A 23828-nucleotide genomic window follows, 5' to 3' on the forward strand; every position below is an offset into this window, starting at 1 on the left:
AAGAGGATGCTGCTAAAATATTGGCAGAAGTGGAGATGGTAAAGGTAATGGATGCGGTGAAAATTGATAGGCAGGCTATGCTCAGAGTGGATCCGGATGGTCCGGACTTGGTCCGGATGGCTTGAATCCCAGGTTACTCAAGGAAGTGGGAGTGAGATAGCAGAAAGGCTTGCCAAAATCCTCCAATCTTCCCTAGATATGGGTGTGGTGCCAGAGGGTTAGAGAGTGGCAAATGTGATACCCTTATTCAAGAAAGGGTATAAGGACATTCCTAGTAAGTAACTACAGGCTGGTCAGTCTAACATCAGTGGTGGGTAAGGTTTTAGAAACAATAATCAGGGAAAAAAATCAACAGACACTTGGAGAGATTTGAGTTGATCAAGGAGTGCCAGCACAGATTTGTAAAAGACAGATCATGCTTGACTAACCTAATTGAATTTTTTGACGAAGTAACAGAGAAGGTTGATGAAGGCAGTGGTAGACAGTGGTGCTCCCCAAGGGTCAGTGCGAGGACCACTGCTTTATTTTGAATTGTATAAATGACTTGGATATTGGATTACAGACTAAAATTTCAAAATTTTCTGATACTATCAAATTTGGAGGGGTGGTAAACAGTGAGGATGATACAAATCGACTGCAACAGGACATAGATAGGCAGGTAGAATGGGCAGACCAGTGGAAGATAGAATTTAATACAGAGAAGTGCAAGGTGATCCATTTTGGCAGAAGGGATAGGGTGAGGCAATATAGATTTAATGGCACAGTTCTAAAGCGTGTGCAGGGATGGAGGGACCTCGGGGTTAATGTCCACAGATCTTTGAATGTGGCCGGACATATTGAGAGAGTAGTTAGCAAAGCATATGGGATCTTAGGCTTCATAAATAGAGACATTGAGTACAAAAGCAGTGCTGGTACAAGGACTAAGGGACACAGATTTAAGGTTTTGGGCAAGAGATGCAGGACGGATGTGAGGAAGAACTTTTTTAAACAGCGAGTGGTAATGACCTGGAACTTGCTGCCTACGAGGGTGGAGGAAGCGGAGATGATTAATAATTTCAAAAGGAAATTGAATGGGCACTTGAGGGAAACAAACCTGCAGGGCTAAGGGGAAAGAGCAGTGGGATAGGACTGACTGTATTCCTCCACAGAGAGCTAGCATTGGCTTGATGGGCTGAATGGCTTTCTTCAATGCTGTAATGACTCTATGTGTGACATTTCACACTGCAGCACTCCCTCACTGCTGCCCTGGTGTATCAGCCTAGTTTAGATATCTCTAACATTGGAGGATTAATGAGGAAACAAGGGAGCACTTTATGGTTCTGATTATATAACATATTTGAATGTGTAACTGATGCTGTGTCAACACTGGTGTGTTTGTGAGGTTTTAAATACCAATTTAAAAAATTGAATTCAAGTAAGAATAGCACTGAAATTAGTGTTTATTCAGTAAATACCTAACTATGGTCTGTTCAACTTCACTCTGTTCTTGTAACTGAATATATCGGATCGATACAATGCATAACAGTTGTATTTGATACACTGACTACCATCTTCACAGTACTTCGATGTATCAGAGTATCCAAAAAGCAGAGTCCCTACCATCAGGTTCCCCTCCTTTTTCAGTCACATAACTGCAGTGACTTCATAGGCCTGTCTGGTGGGGTAGGATTTTGGAGGCAATTCCCTTTTGTAATTTATTACACAATAATAATACTGTGTAATAGTGGTAATTATCCATGACCCCCAACCCAGATCCATTCACACCCCCTCTTCTTCTGACACTCAAACCTATCAGGGGACTGTGCTAAATCTGAAGTAAATATAAAAGGTGATTAAGTTCTTCTGTGTGTAAGTTAATCAAGATTAATGGCTTATCTTAGTTTGAGGAACATACTAGCCTTCCGTCCCCAAAAAATTATGTCACAAATTTGGAAAAGATTGCATTTAATTTAATTCTTTGCTAATGGCTGATAGAATTATTTGGGATTCTATATGCCGAGAGAATCGTTTGGGATTCTATGTGGTGATAGATACTGTGGAGTAAACCAAATGACTGGCCTTTTGGGTCCTGTATGGTAATTGCTAGGGTTTGGTACAGTTGGAAGTGGGTTCTGTTTTATTATAGCAAGGACTAAAATAATGCAATGCTTGTAATTCAAGGATTGGTTTTCTGTTCATTCATCTGGTTGTTAGATCTTCAGTCCTCCAGCCTTCGCTCAGTGCTTGCTTTTCTTGCAGTGCTCAAGGGCATCCTTCAGAGCTCGGAGCACAAGATCTGCATTGGCTTTTGTACTGTTGATGCCCATTAATCCAATCCGCAAAACCTACAGACCAGGAAATAGATCTGGTTAGTCGTGGATGTCTTAGAAATATTAGTGTAAATCCATCAATCCCATGCTCCAAGCAGAGATGTGGGGGTTGCACTTGGAGGACACACAGCGTTTATGAAAGAGTGCTACAGTCATATCTTCAACCTGCTGTTGGACATCCTGAATAATTGTATAAAAGCAAAATACTGCAGATGCTGTAAATCTGAAATAAAAATAGAAAATGCTGAAAAGCCTTTCATCGGTCATCGACCTGAAACGTTAACTCAGTTTCTCTCTTCACAGATGCTACCTGACCTGCGGAAGAGTTGTATGTTGGACATCTTGTGAAGTTAAAGGTTAATAATTTAACTTCCTTGTACCTTGGAACAACAGACTTCCCAATATAAACAGGAGAAAGCATGAATTGTATTCTGCTTTTAGTGTCTCAATGTTATATATAAGTGCTGGTGCAAGAAATTAAGTAACAGTAATGACGTCAACCATGGGTGATTAAAGCATAACTTTAGTGGCTAGTGTACTAAACATAGGTCGAGGAATGCATTAACTATAGCAAGATAACAGTTAATAAAGCCTATGCTTCAAAGAATTTGAGAAAAAGTTAAGAAGTCTTATTTGAGGGAGGTAGCTTTGGAGCAAGCAACTACCCCGTTTACACGAATAGACTGTTTCCAAGGGATTCACAAATCAGTACATGATGAGGTCTTATCTGTAGCATCGGTACATTTAATGTTGGCAAAATATGGTGAATAAAGGAGCATCATTTTCAATAGCTCTTTGGAGGGTTCGAAAGATAGAACTAGAAATCGAAAGCCGCTCTCCGTGTCTCGTTAGGCTGATCACCGGTATTGGCTGGCAATAATGTCTGTTCCATATATTTCATCATCAAGTTTTCAGCTTACTTAAAACATGTCATTGTGAACCATAGAAGGAAGGAGATTGACTAACAGTTGAATGTTAACATCTGTGTCACTGTGGCACCCTACTAGAAAGCACAGGAGCAAGAAATTTGCCCTATAGGTAATCACACAAGGGTTAACTGTAATACCCATTCCTACAACTACTTGGCCTAAAAAATAGAACCAAATAACCACATCCTGTGCAAACTTAATATTTTTGAAGCATTTTTTTCTCTGTTGGTCCTCCTGCAGAGAGTTTCTGGTAGTCATCTGCGAATGTTGCTTGTAACTGACTGCCTGCAGGACTGCTGAATTGAACTCCATGTCAGGTATGCACAGTCATTTCCCCACAGCTAACCAGCCAAGATTAGAACCTTGCCACATGAGGGATCCCAGGTGAAGAGTATGGTTTAAGCAATATGCTGACATTAGACAATTCTTTTTGTTTGGGCAGAATGAATGCAAGTAATGCAGGTGAGTGTTTGTAAACAAATATAAAAGGTTCACCAATCTTTCATGAGGACTGTAACCCTTTAAGACAGAACATCACAAACCATCTCTCTCCCCAGAGCCTTGGCTTTGCTCCATGCATCTAGCTAATGAAGATCTAATGCCCTTCCATGTATATTAATACGTAATTTACGACAGCTAAGGTCCTTCAGCTGCATGTGTAGACAACCAGTTCCCTGTTGTGAAATTGTTCCTGCAAAATGTATAGGTACAGATAAAGTGATAACACTAACATTAATGTTGAGTTAGACAATTTTACGTTTTTTCACCAAGTGAATTTGCTCTGAAAGGAGCAGTTGTTTCCTTGGCTTCAAACAACTTTTAACACTACATTGGCACACATCATCATTCAATGCAACAGGTGACCTTCCCCTGTGGGTCCACCCCCAACTCCATCTGACTTCACCTACCTTGCCAATTGTAGGCCCTAGCCCCCCAGTGATCTCAATCTGATAGTTCTTCATGATGAAGTCAGTGATGTCTTTCCACTCATAGCCTTCTGGTACTGCAATTGTTGTAACTGTGGGGAGTCTTATGGCCTGAAGAGTGAAAGCAAAATATTTTAATGTTTTTCCTCCTTGGTTGTCACTCTCCATTTACTTTAATGCAATGTTTTTCTTCAGGACCAGACAGGCAGGGCTGTCAGTTCATCCATGCTATATAGCACAAGATGAGATTTAGTTCATAAGTTTTGTTCTTCATCCCCATTCCCATAAATAGTGTCATAACGATCTCAGTCTTTTGCCACATATTGTATGTACATATAGTTGTACATTCAAGCTTACAAATGACGTGACATTAGTTGCCATAGTAACTTGTGTAGATGCAATTAAGGAGTTAAATAGGGACATAGACAGATAAAGTGAGTGGGCAGATGAAGTGGGAGGCCATCCACTTTGGTTTGAAGAAACACAAATCAGAATCTTAATGGTGAAAGACTAGGAACTGTGGAGGAACAAAGGTATTTGGGTCTCTAGGTTCAAAAATTACTGAAGGTCAGTGCACAGGTACAAAAAGTAATCAAAAAGGTTAAATCACCAAATGTAGTGGTTGAGGCAAAAGGCATAGATGTATTTAAGGGGAAGCCAGATATGTGGATGAGGGAGAAAGGAACAGAAGGATATGTTGATCAGGTTAGATGAAATAGGGAGGGAGGAGGCATAAACACTGGCATAGACCTGTTGATCCAAATGGCCTGTTTCTGTGCTGTAAAATTCCACGTAATGTTGACATTTATCTCAATGTGACTGGAATGCAAACGTGAGGAATTGATGCTTCACTTGTATAGAGTCTTGTAGGGGGCACAATCTTAAAATTAGAGCTAAGCCATTAAGGATTGAAATCAGGAAGCACTTTTTCACACAGAGGATAGTGGAAATTTGGATATCTCTTCCTCAAAAGGGTGTGGATGCTGGGTTAATTGAAAATTTCAAGATTACAACCGATGGATTTTTATTAGATAAGGGTATCAAGGGATATGGATTAGGGACATGGATGAAAGGCGGGCAAATGGAGCAGCCATGATTTAATTGAATGGTAGAACAGACTCAAGGAGCTGAATGACCTACTCCTATGATATTTTACTAGAGGTGTTAAATGATTTAAAATAAAATAGTGGAGAGATAAAGTTCACATGAAAGTTCATATGAAGCAAAAAATTAAGGGCACAGAAGGAGGCTATTGAACCCATCGTGTCTGTGCCAGGTGAAAAAGAGCTATCCAGCCGAATCCAACTTTCCAGCTCTTGGTCCATAGCCTTGTAGGTTACGGCACTTCAAGTGCATATCCGAGTAATTTTTAAATGCAATGAGGGTTTCTGCCTCTACCACCCTTTCTGGCAGTGAGTTCCAGACTTCCATTACTCTCTGGGTGAAAAAACTATTTCTCAACTTCCCTCTAATCCTTCTGCTAATTACTTTAAATCTATGCACCCTGATTACTGACCTCTCAGCTAAGGGGAATAGGTCCTTCCTATCCAATCTATCCAGGCCCCTCTTAATTTTATACATCTGAATTAAACCTCCCCTCAGCCTCCTCTATTCAAAAAAAAACAACCCCAACCTATCCAATCTTACTTCATAGTTGAAGTTCTCTATTCCTGTGACATCCTCGTAAATCTCCTCTGTACCCTCTCTACTGTGATCACATCCTTCCTGTAATGTGGTGATAAGAGCTGTCTGCAGTACTCCAGCTGTCGCCTAACTAGTGTTTTCTGCAGTTCGAGCATAATCTCCCTGCTCTCATGTTATATGGCTCAATTAATAAAGGAAAGTATCCCATATAACTCTGAACCATCTTATCTACTTGACCGACTACCTTCAGAGATCTGTGGATATACACTTCAAGGTCCCTCTGCTCCTCTACACTTCTCAGTATCCAACCATTTATTGTGTACTCCCTTGCCTTGTTTGTCTTCCCCAAATGCACTCACTGGATTGAGTTCCACGTCCCACTTTTCTGCCCTCAAGTGAGTTAAATGTTTATACAATAGAAAAATTATATGTAATCTTCACCCTATTCATAACATAGGTTCAAGGTAATACCTTAATCAGGGACAAGGATTAGTAACGTGGACCCAGACAATTATAATTACATTTCATTTTTATAATGCAGCTATTTTAGATATATAACTTTATTGGAATGAAGATAACTTCTTAAATATGAATCGTACGATTGATGGGATCACATGCTGAGATTTTGTTGCGTATTGATTGGCCTAGCAGAAGTGTCCTACTGCTGACTGCATGCTCCACCAACCCTAGTTCAATGGATGATGGTCCGGGATACAGCTGACACAGGATGCTGGGGTGCAGCAAGAAAAACATACTCATGGAGACCCCATGCAAATACTGACATGCTTCTGGGCACCCACTGCAAATGCTGACCCACTCCCGAGGACACACTGTAAATGTCACTGTTCTGGGGACATTCCCCCCCCCACCTCCGCCTCCCCCAGGATTCTCTTTCCAAACTTCTTAAAGACAGTGTAATTTACACAAAGGGTAACATCTTTATGAGCATATAGCAACAGAAATGCCTTGTTAGAAAGTGAACAAATGCAGAAATTCAATGATGACTGCAGTTTTAAAACCTGTGTGATTATAAGCATGCTACAGGAAAAATGCTGACCATCTTTTTCCCAGTCCAAAAACAGATGGTGGCCAAGCATTTAAAAAGTCTGCTGGTGAAGACGTAAAACTGGTTCACTTGTTCACGATGGTACTTTTAAAATCAGCAGTGAAAATTACCATGTGCCCACTCCTATAAGCAGATTGTCCAATTGGAAACTGAATGATTGCCAACTGAACAATAAGGGAATTGGCAGCCTTGGTCTATTCCAAAATCAAAGAAGCTTAAACCTTCACAGTGACCATGAGTTACTGCCTCTCATACCTCAAGGCCATGAACAGACAGACAGGGAAGGCTTAATACATCATCAACCTCACAACAAAGTACACAACTTTCTTTTCTTCATGCTGCAATCTGGCATTTGTAGGTCCAAATAGCATCCTGTTCTCCAGTTCTCCCAAATAGCAGTGAGGAATAATGTTTACAGGGAGTCCATAAATATTATCAGCATCATTACTACACACACTGCTATTGGTGTTCTGACAATGTTGGGCAAGACTAAGTCATTTATGAAGGCTCAAGGAACTATACTTCATTCAACAAAAGAGGACTTAGGGAAAACATGAAATAGACCTTCAGACTAATACAATGATAGTTAAGCTTCAAGTAACCAAGCCACTTGGATAATGATCACGGGACTTGACCACTGTGACAGTGCTTGGTCTAATTCCATGTGAACTACACGGCGTATGAGGGAGAATTTTGATTGTTAATGTGAATTCCATTCAGCTGCACCCAATTCAAAGGACTTGCCAGCATTTAAGTACTTCAAAGAATGCTGCTTTTCCAGTGAAACTCAGACATTCCTTCTCTTTCTCACCCAACCGCTCCTTCCCCCTCCCACCCGGGCACACCCTTCCTCTCCAAACCAACCACCGGACAACTGCATTACCTCATCTGCATTATCTCTTGACAGCATTTACTCCTTTACCAACCCCCTCAACTCACGGCATGCACCCAAGAATGTTACCACGCATGCTTCCTTTATAGTGTGTGATCCTACCTTATGCTAGTGAGGGCACTAGTGCTTGAACACACAGCACAATTCCAACAATGAATAATACATAAGGTTTTACTGTGGTCTGGCACCTGCACAGAGATACTATCATGGTGTGAACTGAGTTTAATTACCCACTATTCTTGTTCTTAAAAACGGTTAAAAAGTTAGGGCCTCTTTAGTCAGGAAGAACTGAGTTTTTAATGGCATTGTAGATGATAATTACTGCTGACTGACTGCTTTGGATCCGAAAAATTAATTTGACAGAGTTGAGTTTCATTCCCTCAGAAGAACATTAATGTTGCAGATTTTAAAAAATATGCTTTCACACTTCAATGCTATTCCTTACCTTGTCCTTTACATAGAGTTTTAAACCCAAATCCTGTATCCCTTTGTGTAAGTACTCAGCATTCTCCTGGTGAAGCTTCCAGTTTTTTTCTAGGCCCTGCAGACAGATGGCGTTAACACAATACAAAATGTCAAGCTGCAAAACAAGAATAATTCTCCACACCCACCACTTTTTAAAAGACACAACCATCTACAGGCAACACTCAGGGTAAAGGGGCAAGACTCCATGTACCTGGCAGGAGGCAGTTTAACAGGCAGCAGTTAGGAAGCAGGTGAACATGAAACAGATGTGGTTGTTCTGGTGTTAAAGTAATCTAAGATCATGGCCACTGATTCTTTACACCTGCTCTATTTTTCAGGAAACTCAAATCACTGATCTGACAGTCATTCAACAATTTTACAGTATGTGTAGAAACTATGGGGCTGGTTTTAACTCCCAGCGAGTTTCAGGTGGGCAGGATTGGGGCGAGTACAAAATGGACTTGTCGGCCCAGATTTCAGGCCTGAGTATTTTAGCTCCGAGAGCTCAACTGCATGCTGCAGGTTTGCAATCCACTTGAAACGGGTGGAAAGTGGCACCTGATCAGCAGGCAGGTGTGGGGGTATAAATGCCCAGAAGCCGCTGGCTGGCACCAAACAAAAAATCGGCAGTGGGAAAACAAGTTCCTGGAAGGATTTCAGGAGGCTTTCTCAGGAGAGAATGGCGAGGCAAACCAGGGCAGGGGAGTCCCTGACTTTCCTTGTTGGACTCCTGCTCATCCTGGACCCTACAAAGGAAAGATATTTACTCACTTTGGAGGGCCTCTTTGTCCGCCTGATAGCTTCTGACCTGGAGAAAAAGCCGCGTTGACTGTCCTGCTGAGGCTTGAGCTAAAATACAATCTCGCACTGTGATTTGTTTAAATTTATAAGATTTCCTAGCACGTTCCAGCAGAAACCTCAGCCCTAAAATGGTGGCCAGCGGGACTTGAGTGGGAATGGGACGGTGAATGAGTTCCCTGGGAAATAGCGAAATGTTCCATTTTAAAGCCTGACCACTCCCTGTTCCCATTGTGCCGTGTGGGAAAGATGTTCTCACCTTTGTCTTGGCAACAGAGGCTGTCTCCCAGTGCACTGCATCTTTGTTATGTTATGGTGCAGGAAGCAAATCACACAAACCAATAAACCCCTCAGTTTGGTGCTGATCTCAACTTGTAGGGTCTAACTATCATCAACCTCAGCGCCTTTAGACTGGGCAGGGAAAAATCAAACAGGGTTCCCGTTGCTGCTGCTGTGATAGAACCACTGGCAAGTCTATAGGCATGAATATTGAATGAGAACAGTATCAGTCTTGGCTGGGATGCCCCTGGAGTTCAACAGTGTGACATTTAGGGTCAGGTATGAAGAATGACCAGCTGGATGATGCAGAGCGTTTCCACAGCCCCTGCCCTGTAAACCAGAAGAAGTCAATGCCTTTAAGACAAATGGGGAGAAAACGGAAGAGCATAATTATGGAAGTTAGATCCTGTGCTGAAGGAGGGGTGCAGTCAGTTAGATATTGTCCTGAGAGAGGGGTGCAGTCTGTTAGATACTGCCCTGAGGGAGCGGGGTGGAGATGGTGGTGGTGGGTGATATTGCAGTCAGCGTGATACTGTCCTCGGGACAGGGGTGCTGTTTGTTAGATACAGTCCTGAGGGAGGAGTGTAGTCTGTTACATACTGTCCAAAGGGAGGGGAAAGTCTGTTTGATACTTTCCTAGGAGAGGGATGTAGCCAGTTAGATACTGCCCTGGGGGAGAGGTTTGGTAAGTAACCTACTAATTGCTTGATGGGTTATTATCCTTGGAATCTAAGTCGTTCTTTGAAGGAGTAACATGCGCTGTGGATAAAGGGGAGCCCGTTGAGGTACTGTACTTGGATTTCCAGAAGGCTTTTGACAAGGTGCCACATAAAAGGTTATTGCGCAAAGTAGGAGCTCATGGTGTAGGGAGTAACATATTGGCATGGAAAGAAGATTGGCTGGCTGGCAGAAAACAGAGAGTATGCATAAATGGGTCCTTTTCTGATTGACAGAATGTAACAAGTGGAGTCCCGCAGGGGTCTATGCTGGGGCCTCAACTTTTTACAATTTATATCAATTACTTAAATGAGGGGAGCGATGGCATGGTAGCTAAGTTTGCAGATGACACAAAGGTAGGTGGGAAAGTATGTTGTGAAGAGAACATAAGGAGGCTGCAGACTGATATAGATAGGTTGAGTGAATGGGCAAAAATCTGGCAGATGGAGTATAATGTGGGAAAATGTGAACTTGTTCACTTTGGCAGGAAGAATAAAAAAGCAGAGTATTACTTAAATGGAGAACGACTGCAGAATTCCGAGGTGCAGAGGGATCTAGGTGTTCTAGTGCTTGAGTATGCAGGTACAGATAGTAATAAAGAAGGCTAATGGAATGCTATCCTTTATTACAAGAGGAATTGAAAATAAAAGTAAGGATGTTATGCTTCAGTTATACAGGGCATTGGTGAAACCACATCTTGAATACTGTGTGCAGTTTTGGTCTCCTTATTTAAGGAAGGATGTAATTGTGTTGGAGTGGGTTCAGAGGAGGTTTACTAGATTGATACCTGGAACAAGCAGGTTGTCTTATCAGGAAAAATTGAACAGACTGGGCTTGTTTTCACTGAAGTTTAGAAGAGTGAGGGGAGACTTGATTGAAGTATATAAGATCTTGAATGGTCTTGACAAGGTGGATGTGGAGAGAATGTTTCCTCTTGTGGGTGAGTCCAGAACTAGGGGGTACTGTTTTAAAATTAGGGGTCGCCCTTTTAGGAGAAATGTTTTCTGTCAGAGGGTTGTGCGACTTTGGAACTCTGCCTCAGAAGCTGGTGGAGGCGGGGTCCTTGAATATTTTTAAGGCGGAGGTAGATAGATTCTTGTTGGGAAAGGGAATCAAAGGTTATCGGGGGTAGATGGGAGTGTGGAATTCGAAACACAAACAGATCAGCCATGATCTTATTAAATGGTGGAGCAGGCCCAAGGGGCCGAATGGCCAACTTTTGCTTCTAATTCGTATGTTCGTATGTATGTTCATGCTGATTTGGGACTGCTTCTTTCTTGCACTGGCTGAAAAGTATGGAAAAGCTATCCATTCCATTAAAATGACATTGCGAAACTAAACAATACTCACTTCTTCTGCAAGAATTGCAAGTGCCTCTCTCAATGCAAAAAGGCAGGTGATGGGGCTTGTATGATGGTATCTGTAAAAAGAGCAACATTATTGAAATTCAGTGGAGTTCATGATTCTCAATGTCCATTTGGGCCCATAGGGCGGGATTTTGGATTGTTGAAGAGGACGGGTTTGGGGGCGGGTGGTGAATTAAACCTGCCCCCCGTGTCGACATGCCAGTTTCCCAACGAAAGACCATCATGCTAAGATTTCGGAATGCGCTGATGGGAGGCAGAAGAGGCAACCCGCCGAAACGTCTTAAATGGTCACTCAAGGCCATTAATGTGCTTGTTGTCAGCTTGTTCAGGGAACAGATCATGGGACAGGTTCGACACGCGGTCAGAATCAGAACATGGAGGAGGAAACCATGTCATAGCAGAGAGTGATCTGTAACAGCGGGACAGAGGCAAAATGCAGCATTGAGGAGAGAAGACTGTGAGATGGCACTCAGTGTTGGCAGTAGAAACGATGCAGAGTTGTTAGCAACAGCAAATTGCCAAGGTACACTGGGTTTCCTCCGGGTGCTCTGGTTTCCTCCCACATGCCAAAGACTTGCAGGGTGATAGGTTAATTGACCATTATAAATTGCCCCTAGTATAGGTAGGTGGTAGGGAAATATAGGGACAGGTGGGGATGTGGTAGGAATATGGAATTAGGGTAGGATTAGTATAAGTGGGTGGTTGATGGTCGGCACAGACTCAGTGGGCCGAAGGGCCTGTTTCAGTGCTGTATCTCTAAACTAAAAGATATGATTCAATACAGACTGAAATAAAAACAGAACATTCTGGTAACACACTGGCCAATCTATTAGCATCTGGAAAAAGAAAGGATAAGCTAACATTTAAAGTGCAGGCCCTTTTTATGTGCATCCTTCCTTATCTCTCCTTTGCTTAGTATTTATTTTTCCTCACGCCTCTGTTTAGGAGGTTTCACTACATTAAAGATGCTGTATAACTGGAAGCTTTTGTTACTGTTAGAACTGACTAGATCTGCACCCAAGATGTAAGTGTGTCTTCTCCCTTTGGGGAAGTATGTGGACCTACTGCCTACTTGTAGCATGGGTGTCCTCCCTGCCCACTGCGCTCTGCTCAAGTTATGCTTCCATTTTGTGGACAATCAGCAGCCTCAAAGGTTGCCGCTCGCCCTTTAAATCAAGTCCCCTTCTGACTTGGCCCCGGCTCTTTCCCGCAGCTGCTGCCAGTAATTGGACGGCAAACGCAACTCCTGGCCAAGTAAGCACATTGCATAACAGAATTGCAGCGCCAGCACATTTCCATGTCGGCACGGGGTTGGAACCCGGAAGTCATCATGAATTCGGGTTTCCTACCCAGGAATTGAAATCCCACCCATGAAATCTGCTCTTTCCAGAAAAATTCATTGAAAGCATTTTCCCAATTGGTTTTGGTGATCTTTGTCCATCAGTTGCACTTCTGTCTGAAGAAAGATGTAAAGACCCAAACTTTCACAATAACGGAAGCTCTAGAAAGGTAAATGGAGCTGGAATGCCTCAGTCACACACTCTCTGGACTGAGGATATGTTTAGATCAGACATGATACTTTAAGGTGCCTTTGTAAAATCAGTTTAAAAATTAATTTGAAATTCATAGTATTAATATTTACTAAGTTAGGATTACATTTGGCATTACAAAGTACATGTTCAAGAAACAAAAACCAGTGCATTACTGAGGCCCCTGAGTGAGTGACACTCAGGTAATCCTTCCCTCTCCTACCCAACGGTTCCTTCGCCCTCCCACCAAACTGCTGCTTCCCCCTCCCACCCAACTGCCCCTTCCCGATCCCACCCAAACACTCCGTCCCCATCCCAACCAACACTCTTTGCCCTTCCACCCAACTGCTCCGTTATCCTCCCACCCAACTGCTCCTTCCCGATCCCACCCAAACACTCCTTCCCCATCCCATCCAACACTTCTTGCCCCTTCCACCCAACCGCTGCTTCCCTCTCCCACCCAACCGCTCCTTCCCTCTCCCATCTGCTCCTACCCCCTCCCACCCACTCTTTCCCCCTCCCACTCAACTGCTCCTTCCCAATCCCACCCAAACACTCCTTCCCCATCCCACCCAACACTCCTTCACCCTTCCATCCAACTGCTCCTTCCCTCTCCCACCCACCAACTCCTTTCCCCTCTCACTCACCAACTTCTTCCACCTCCCACCCGCTCCTTCCCCCTCCTACCCGCCCTCTCCTTTCCTCTCCCAGCTAATCACTCCTTTCCTCTCCTACCCAGACACTCCCTGACTCTCTTGAATATTTTCTACAATGAAAGAATCAGACTCTATCTTACTTTCTTGGGTTCCCATCACAGCCCCAGAAGTTTGAGAGCCAACTCATGTCGAGGTACAGCGAAGTAGGCTTCTTCTTCCGATTAAATATTTTCTCGCTGTAAAAAAACACATACTCCACATTTGAAAATGGACTTTTAGAAACTGATGTAAAATATTTGTAAAAAGCTGTAGTTTTATGTTCTATGAGCTTTGTTGACCTGGTGATTGGAATCACGTGCAGTCTGCTGTACATATTAAAGACCCAGAGGTGCTGAGCCCTTGATATGTGTCTTATACAGATCGGGTGGGGAGTGGAGGTTGATTGATCAAAGAAGGAAGAAAAAGCATTAACATTGTGTGGAAGCAATCTGGAATGTTCCCATGCACTCCTTGCCATCTTATGCAAACTCTGACTAGGGATTCAGTAAACAGTTGGATTCATGTTATTTATTGGGAACACTGAATTGTTGTGGGAGATTATTAAATGATGATATGAACCCAACTGTTTTATTGAAACACAGTCAAACAGGGACTCAAAACACTTGGAAGGGCCTGCACACAGTGATGGACAAGGATACCGCTGGGTAATCAGCTATGGCACTGAGTTGTCACTGATCCCTCTGATTCCTGCTGCTTTAAACCATCTGCTTAACCTTTAAGATGTGAACAGTCTGAATTTAAAAAAATATAGAATAATTAGGAGGAATGAAATGCAAACCCAAAGTGATGAAAATTGGATCATTTCTCATTTATGTAGCACTTTCTGGATTTCATTCTAATTAGGTTTAGGTTTGTTTGGACAAAGTAAACTTTTCTGCCATTTAAAAAGAGAAAGAACTTGTTGAGGTACCTGGACGGCACAGTGGCGCAGTGGTTAGCACCGCAGCCTCACAGCTCCAGGGACCATGGTTCAATTCTGGGTACTGCCTGTGTGGAGTTTGCAAGTTCTCCCTGTGTCTGCGTGGGTTTTCTCTGGGTGCTCCGGTTTCCTCCCACAAGCCAAAAAGACTTGCAGGTTGATAGGTAAATTGGCCATTATAAATTGCCCCTAGTATAGGTAGGTGGTAGGGAAATATAGGGATAGGTGGGGATGTGGTAGGTATATGGGGTTAGTGTAGGATTAGTATAAATGGGTGGTTGATGGTTGGCACAGACTCGGTGGGCCGAAGGGCCTGTTTCAGTGCTGTATCTCTAAAACTAAAACTTGCATTTTCTTTAGTTCCTTTCACCTTAGGATGTCCCAATATGTTTTACAGTACTTTAAGTAGTTTTGAAATGAAGTCACTGTCGTTATGAAGGAAACACAGCACCAATTTGCACACAGCAAGGTCCCACAAGCAGCAATGGAATAATGACTAGATGATCTGTTTTATTGATGTTGATTGAAGGATAGATTTTGGCCCAACAATGGGCAGGACTCCCCTGTTCTTCTTCATAATGATGCCTTGGTATTTTACATCCACCTGAGAGGGCAGATGGGGCCTCAATTTAACATCTCATCCAATGGAGGGAACCTCCAACACCACAATATACCAAGGGAATACTGGGAATGCTCGATGGACCAACTGGAAAATTTTCTCCTGCTTGAATTTGTCGCTGCGTAGACAATTTCAAACAACCCTTTACCATAGCTCATTACTTGGGTCAGTGAGTTACTGAGATTCATACCAGGAATATCCTAGATTCTATTCCTGGTCTGCGCTGAGTTTGCTGATTTCCATGACTGGCCTCAACTCCTGGGCTAAGGAGTGGGGGAGAAAAACAGCCTGGATTTCTGTTCCTCATCATACAATCCAGTGATCATTCCTGGTAAGTGTCAGTATATGCCTATATGTTGGTGCGGTGGTATGTTTGTGTGGTGGCATGTTCATATGCATGTGTGTGTATGTATAGATCTATTTGTATTCGTGCATGTTTGCATCTGTGCGTATGTCTGTGCATTGAGTGAGGACAAAGTTGGGTGTGCTTTTGATGTCCTTCATGATTGAATAGCATGCCAGCACTGCCCCATTTCTATCCTTCCTCTTGTCTTCAAGGTCTTTAATATGATGTTGCCACCCAACTCAAGGCTTCTACAATTCCCTGATGGAGTTCTTCCAGCCTGGCTTCTGTCTTGGCCAACATATTGAGACAAGCCTGGTCAAACTCACCAATGACATCCTTTATGACTTAGTTCACTCTCCACATCACCCTCAATCTCTACAAGGTATTCAACAGAGTTAACTATCCTATCCTCCTCTACTGCTTCTCCTCAACTGTCCTGGCATAGTTCCACTCCGACCTATCCCAAAATAGTCAGTACATCTCAAGCAATGTTTCTTCTCCTGTCTTCTAGGGTGCCATGAGGTTTCAGCTTTGGCCTTCTCCTCATCCTCATTTATAGGTTGCCCTTTAGTGACATCATCTATATGCAGACGGTCAGTTTGAAAAAGCATGCTGATGACACCCAGCTCTACTTCTCCTCCATCATCCTCAACTCCACAACTTCTGTACTGCTTATCTGATATCAAATAATGGATGAGCCAGAACCCCCTCCAACTGATCATCAGGAAGACCAAAGCCATCCTATTTAGCTCTCGACAAAAGCTCCATATCCCTGCATTGGATTCCATTTCCTTTGCTGGCCGCTTGTTCAGGTTGTAGCAACTTTTGTGTCTGATTCAATCCCAAGCGAAGCTTTAAGAGACCACATGTTGTCCATCATCAAGACCATTTACCTCTACCTCTGCAACTTTGTCCATCTCCACCCTTACCTCCCCACCACTGCTGAGACAGAAATTTACACTCGCATTACCAGAACGCTTTATTCCCCCAATTCCCTCCTTCAAGTCCGACTAATCCAAAATGTTGCCATTTGCACAAAGTGCTGCTCATCAATCACATCTCTCTTTGTTGTCTTCCTTTGGCTCCCAAATTCCTCAATTCAACATCTTAATCTTCATTTATAAATCCCTTCAAGGCCTAACCTGCAGCATCCCCCAGCCCTGCATTCCAGTTTAGAAACATAGGAACATAGGAGCAGGAGTAGGCCATTCAGCCCATCGAGTTTGCTCCGCCATTCAATATGATCATGGCTGATCATCCACTTCAATACCTTTTTCCCATGCTAGCCCCATATCACCTATGTCATTGGTATTTAGAAAGCTGTCAATCTCTGCTTTAAACATACTCAATGACTGACCTTCCACAGCCCTCTGGGGTAGAGAATTCCAAAAATTCACAACTCACTGAGTAAAGAAATTTCTCCTCATCTTGGTCCAAAGTGGCTTCCCCCTTATTTTTAAATTGTATCCCCTGGTTCTAGACTCCCCAACCAGGGGAAACATCTTAGGTGCATCTACCCCGTCTATCCCTTTAAGTATTCTGTAGGTTTCAATGAGATCACCTCTCATTCTTCGAAACTCTAGAGAATACAGGCCCAGTTTCCCCAATCTCTCTTCATTGGACAGTCCCACCATCCCGGGAACAAGTCTGCTGAACCTTCATTGCACTCCGTCTATGGCAACAATATCCTTCCTAAGGTAAGGGGACCAAAACTGCACACAGTATTCCAGGTGCGGTCTAACCAAGGTTCTATACAATTGAAGCAAGACTTCACTACTCCTGTACTCAAATCCTCTTGTGATAAAGGCTAGCATAACCATTAGCCTTCTTAATTGCTTGCTGCACCTACATGTTAGCTTTCAGTGACTTATTAACAAGGACACCCAGGTCCCTTTGTACATCTACACTTTCTGATCTTTTACCATTTAAGAAATATTCTGCACATCTATTCCTCCTACCAAAGTGGATAACCTCACATTTTTCCACATTATATTCCATCTGCTATGTTCATGCCCACTCACTAAGTCTGTCCAAATCCCCTTGAAGCCACTTTGCATCCTCCTCACAACCTACATTCCCACCAAGTTTTGTGGCATCCATGAATTTGGAAATATTGCATTTGGTCCCCACATCCAAATCATTGATATATATTGTGAACAGCTGGGGCCCAAGTACCGATCCTTGCGGTACCCCACTAATCACAGCCTGCCAACGCGAGAATGACCCGTTTATTCCTACTCTCTGTTTTATACCTGTTAACCAATCCTTAATCCATGCCAGTATATTACCTCCTATCCCATGTGCTTTAATTTTGCTAACCAACTTCATGTGGGGGACTTTATCAAAGGCCTTTTGAAAATCCAAGTATACTACATCCACCGACTCCCCTTTATCAATTCTGTTAGTAACATCCTCAAAAATATCCAACAGGTTTGTCAAACATGATTTCCCATTCATAAATCCATGTTGACTATGCCCAACCAGATCATTATTATCCAAGTATCCATTTACCATATCCGTTAGAATCGATTCTAGCATTTTCCCTATGACTGATGTAAGGCTAACAGGTCTCTAGTTCCCTGTTTTCTCTCTCCCTTCCTTCTTAAATAATGGGGTGACATTTGCTACCTTCCAATTTGCAGGAACTTTTCCAGAATCTATAGAATTTTGGAAGATGATTACCAATGCATACACTATCGCCATAGCTACCTCTTTCAACACTCTGGGATATAGAATATCAGGTCCCACGGACGCATCAATCTTCAGCCCTATTAATTGGAGCGGCACAGTGGCGCAGTGGTTAGCACTGCAGCCTCACAGCTCCAGGGACCTGGGTTCAATTCTGGGTACTGCCTTTGTGGAGTTTGCAAGTTCTCCCTGTGACCGCGTGGGTTTTCGCCGGGTGCTCCAGTTTCCTCCCACCACCAAAGACTTGCAGGATTTGGTAAATTGGCCATTGTAAATTTCCCCTAGTGTAGGTAGGTGGTAGGGAATATGGGATTACTGTAGGGTTAGTATAAATGGGTGGTTCTTGGTCGGCACAGACTTGGTGGGCCGAAGGGCCTGTTTCAGTGCTGTATCTCTAAATAAGTAAATAATTTTTCCGATACAGCCTTCTTACTGGGGGTGTCGGTTAGCTCCGTTGGTTAGATGGCTAGAGTGTGTTATAGAAAGACGCCAACAGCTTGGGTTCAATCCCCATACCAGCTGTGGTAATTTATGGAGGCCTGCCTCCTCATCTTACCCCAAGCTTGAAGAGAGGTGACCCTCAAGCTATACATCATCTACTATCTCTCTCTCATGGAGAGAGATGTCTGTGGTCCTCTAGGACTATGGCTGCAACAGCAACCTTCTTACTAATACTAATTTCCTGCAATTCCTCATTCTCCCTAGTCCCTTAGATCTCTAATTCTGGGAGATTTCATGTATCTTCCTCAGTGAAGACAGACACAAAGTAATCATTTAGCTTCTCTGCCATTTCTCTATTCTCCATTATTAATTCTCCTGACTCTGCCTGTAATGGACCCACATTTGTCTTTGCCAAACATTTCCTTTTTACATATCTATAGAAGCTTTTAGAGTCCAATTTTATGTTTTGCTAGTTTACATTCATATTCTATTCTCCCTTGCTTTATCAGTTTCTTGGTCCTCCTTTGCTGTATTCTAAACTCCTCCCAATCCTCAGGTTTACCACTATTTCTGGCAACTTTATAGGCCTTTTCTTTTAATCTTATACAATCTTTAACTGCCTTGGTTAGCCATGGTTGACTGCCTTTTCTTTTGGGGTTTTTGTGCCTTGAAGGAATGTATAGTTGCTGTAAACTATGAAATAATTCTTTAAAGACTATCCATTGCCTTGTACTGTCATACCTTTTAATGTATTTTCTCAGTCCACCTCAGCCAATTTGCCCCTCATACCTTCATAATTTTCTTTGTTCAAATTTAACACCCTGGCTACAGATTGAACTACCTCACTTACAAACATAATGTAAAATTCTATCATATTATGGTCACTCATCCCTAAAGGTTCTTTTACAACAAGATTATTAATTAGCCCTTTCTCATTACATAATACTATAACTAAAATAACCTGTTTTCTAGTCGGTTCCTCAACATACTGCTCTAGAAAACCATCCCTAACACACTCCAGAAACTCATCTCCACAGCATTAATGCTCATTAGGTTTACCCAGTCAATATGCAGATTGAAGTCACCCATGATTACTCTATTACCCATGCTACATGCTTCTCTAATCTCCTGATTAATACCATGCCCCACACTACCACTACTGTTTGGTGGCCTATAAACAACTCTTAGCAATGTTTGCTGCCCTTTGCTGTTTCTTAGCTCCACCCAAACAGATTCCACATTTTGTTCTTCTGATCTGAGATCTTCCCTTACTAATGTACTGATCCCATCCCTTATTATCAGTGTAACACCACCTCCTTTTCCTTTTTGCCTGTCCTTCCTAAATGTCGAATATACTTGAATATTCAGTTCCCAGTCTTGGTCACCCTGTAGCCATGTTTCCATTTGAACCTTTTGGTCATTGGACTTTAGTTTTCTTTTGCATCTCCATCTGCTCCACGATCAGCCATCAGCAGCTTTGCCCTACTTTCTGGAACTTTGCCCCTAAGCTGCTCCAGTTGGCTACTTCTCTCTGTTTGCTTTTAAACGCCTCCTCAAAACATTACCTTTTTGACCATGTTATCCTCTTTTAATGTTCTGTGTCGTTTCCTCCCCTATGAAGTGCCATGCGACATTTGGTTAAGTGAAAGGTGTTTTCTAAATATTGCTATTGTGGGTTCACACATGAAGATGTAAGGGAGCGAAGCAAGAAGCTGTGGAACTGCACCTGGGATGAATGTTTGCTTTCAGGAGGGAATAAACAAGGAAAGAGAGAAGAACGTTAAAGGTAGCAGAAATAATTATTTCTTGGCAGCAGCTTGTGGTCTAGCAAGAGTCAGGAAGGGGTGACAAATCTGTAGTTTGCAGTTGTTTACACATGCATGTACCACGGTAGTCCAGGATAATTGGTGGGTAGCAGGACACAGCTTCTTGCATTTGCTTCGGATCACTAAAGTAGCAGAGTAGATGCGAGGAAGGAAAATCTGTTACATACCAGGCTTTGTCATTGAAGGAGATCGGTGCTGTTCCAGGAGGGCAGTTGAGGACTTTCTGGGATCCTGAATAAAGGATGTCAATACCTGAATGGAGAAAAATGGTTGCATTAATCTAGCACAGCGGACTAGACTAGACACTCAACAAAGTATTGTCACCCTTGGAATTGGGCTTGGCTGTTACAAATAATTTATTTGCGGGTTTTGGGGGGGTGGGGGAGCGAGATGTGGGAAATGTCAAAATTCGGACATCATGCACCTAAGTAAGCTTGCCAACCCAGTTATTGCCTGTATTGTGCATTATACTAGTATTTGCAAATGCAGATAAAATGGTGGGTGTACAAGTGGATCTAGTCAATGAAAAGATATTCTATGTTTAAAATGGGTCACTGTGGAATCATTTGAAAGTTGTTAAACAAAAAGCCCTCCATATTGCAGGTTAGAAAATCAAGTCTACAATCTTGTAGCCTTGTTTCCACAAGACGCTTCCTTTGAGCACAGCTCCTCACTGGGATTGTGAGATTATGGAATTTTCCCTGTAGGCTCTGAGCTGCTTTTGTTTAATCATTGGAGCAGCATTCTGCATTGTTCCAACTACTGGTGGTATTGGCAGCACTTGTAGTCATCAAGTTTAAGAAACATTTTGGAGGCAGTGGAAAGAATGCAGAGAAGGAAAATGATGTGATATCCAGGTTAAAACAGGGTGAAAAGGGTTAAATTCTGCTCCACTAGGAAAAGTGTGGTCTCCCTGCACCCATCATCATAGACCCTGTTCCGAATTGTAGGGACAGGGTCATTAAATAACACTGGGGATACATGTATGGAGGCAACAGAGGTGCCCATCCCAACAGCCACCAGGAAAATCGGAGCAGCATCATATCACTCCAATGGTGGAGACTGAGGCTCGGGAAAGAGCAAAGCAAAAAGGCTGTAAACATTTTGAAATGCTTTTATGAGAGAAAATGGCCATTTTTAGAAAGGTAATCAATTCGCTCTGAAATCAATTATATGCAACAAGGTCCAATTTCTACCCCATGGTCTCAAAGCAGGAATTAAAGGATCAAGGGAGGCAGAAGGATTGAATTGTTAAGGATGTTCGGTGTAATACGCACCTTGCTTATCCATGCAGAGAGGAACCCCTCCCAAAGAGGCAACAGAGTCAACCAGCAGCAAACAGCTATACCTAGAAAGAAGTGGAACAACATTAGAGATGGGTAGAAGGGAGCTGCTTAAGCACCACAGGATCAGTTACTCAATACATTAAAGGACCTTCTCCAACATTCAGTGGAGCTGTGAATATTATTCAGTTGTAACATTCGAAAAGGAACAGATACCTGATGGAGCAAGGAAAGGGGATGGGGCATTAGTGAAGTGATGGAGCTCTGAAAAATACCTAAAAATAGAGTGGGTTGAATGTTTTTTTTTCTGGCATTCTTCTATTCACCAATCCTGATTTCAATATTGGGCATGGTGAATCATTCACTGGAGCATCAACAGTTTTACTTCCCGTACAAATTGAGTATGGTAGCCTAGTGATTATGGTACTGTACTAAGAGCCCAGAGGCGGAACTCTAAATCCTACCATAGCAAATTCAGCAATCCCAGTAATTTATGGGCTGGTATTGGACATGGAAGCAACTGGATTGTTGTCTAAATCCAGCTGGTTCACCAAGATCCAAACTCAGTCTGATCTACATGTAATTTCAGTCCCACACTATGTGGTTGACCCTTATATGGGTCTAGGATCAGGGGTCAGAATAAATGTGTTAACATCAAACCTCCAAGATGGATATAAAATTGGGCCAGGGCTCTACATGAGCAATCAATTAGTGATAAAGCTTAATTAGAACCATAGAACCAGAGAAAAATTACAGCACAGAAAGAGGCCATTCAGCCCATCGTGTCCATGCAGGCTGAAAAAACTAGCCGCCCAATCTAATTCCACCTTCCAGCACTTGGTCCATAGCCTTGCAGGATACAGCATTTCAGGTGCATGTCCAAGTACCTTTTAAAAGAATTGAGGGTTTCTGCCTCCATCACCATTCCTGGCAGTGAATTCCAGACACCCACCACTCTCTGGATGAAAACGTTCCTCTTCATGTCCCCTCTAATCCTTCCACCAATCACCTTAAATCTGTGTCCCCTGGTAATTGACCTCTCTGCGAGGGGAAACAGGTCCTTCCTGTCTACTCTATCTAGGCCCTTCATAATTTTGTACACCTCAATTAAGTCATCCTTCAGCCTCCTCTTTTCTAAGGAAAATAACCCTAGCCTACCCAATCTTTCCTCACATGCTGCAACTTTCAAGCCCTGGCAACATACTTGTAAATTTCCTCTGCACTCTCTCCAGGGCAACTATGTCCTTCCTGTAATGTGGTAACGAGAACTGCAAGCAATACTCCAACTCTGGCCGAACTTGCGTTTTATATAGTTCCAACATTACATCCTTGCTTTTGTATTCTATACCTCGGCCAATAAAGAAAAGCATTCCATATGCCTTCTTCACCACTTTATCTACCTGTCCTGCCACCTTTAGGGACCTGTGGACATGCACTACAAGGTCTCTCACTACTTCTACCCCTCTCAATATCCTCCCGTTTATTGTGTATTCCCTCGCTTTATTTGCCCTCCCTAAGTGCATTGCCTCACACGTCTCCGGATTGAATTCCATTTGCCACTTTTCCGCCCACACAACCAAACCATTGACATTATTCTGGAGTCTATAGCCATCCTCTTCACTATCAACTACACAACCAATTTTTGTGTCATCAGCAAATTTCCCAATCATGTCTCCCACATTTAAGTTCAAATAATTAATATATACCACAAACAGCAAGGGACCCAACACTGAGCCCTGTGGAACGCCACTGGAAATAGCTTTCCATTCACAAAAGCATCCGTCGACTAGTATACTTTGCTTCCTGTCACTGAGCCAATTTTGGATCCAACCTGCCACATTCCCCTGTATCCCATGGGCTTTCATTTTACTGACCAGTCTGCCATGCGGGACCTTACTAAATGCCTTACTAAATCGACGTAGACCACAATCCACTGCACTACCCTCATCAATCCTCCTTGTTACTTCCTCAAAGAATTCAATTAAGCTAGTAAGAAATGACCTTCCTTTAACAAATCCATGCTGACTATCTCTGATCAGTCCATGCCTTTCTAAGTGGCAGTTTATCCT

The 23828-nt window shown here is 42.8% G+C and overlaps 1 protein-coding gene across 1 annotated transcript in view; it reads right to left on the reverse strand.

Annotated features, from left to right (window-relative positions):
* Positions 1-1421: 1421 nt before the first annotated feature.
* The window catches only part of agxta (alanine--glyoxylate and serine--pyruvate aminotransferase a), a 251479-nt gene continuing 229072 nt past the window's right edge, over positions 1422-23828 (reverse strand). Inside the window, exons 5-11 of the mRNA XM_068041889.1 lie at positions 21754-21824; positions 20644-20728; positions 13718-13813; positions 11376-11445; positions 8212-8307; positions 4147-4275; positions 1422-2324 (exon numbers count right to left, since the gene is read on the reverse strand). Of these exons, the coding sequence (XP_067897990.1) occupies positions 2217-2324; positions 4147-4275; positions 8212-8307; positions 11376-11445; positions 13718-13813; positions 20644-20728; positions 21754-21824 (655 nt within the window). The 3' untranslated portion in view covers positions 1422-2216. The remainder of the gene's footprint in view (positions 2325-4146; positions 4276-8211; positions 8308-11375; positions 11446-13717; positions 13814-20643; positions 20729-21753; positions 21825-23828) is intronic.

Source organism: Heterodontus francisci, chromosome 11 (genome assembly GCF_036365525.1).
Source record: "Heterodontus francisci isolate sHetFra1 chromosome 11, sHetFra1.hap1, whole genome shotgun sequence".
Lineage (NCBI taxonomy): Eukaryota > Metazoa > Chordata > Chondrichthyes > Heterodontiformes > Heterodontidae > Heterodontus > Heterodontus francisci.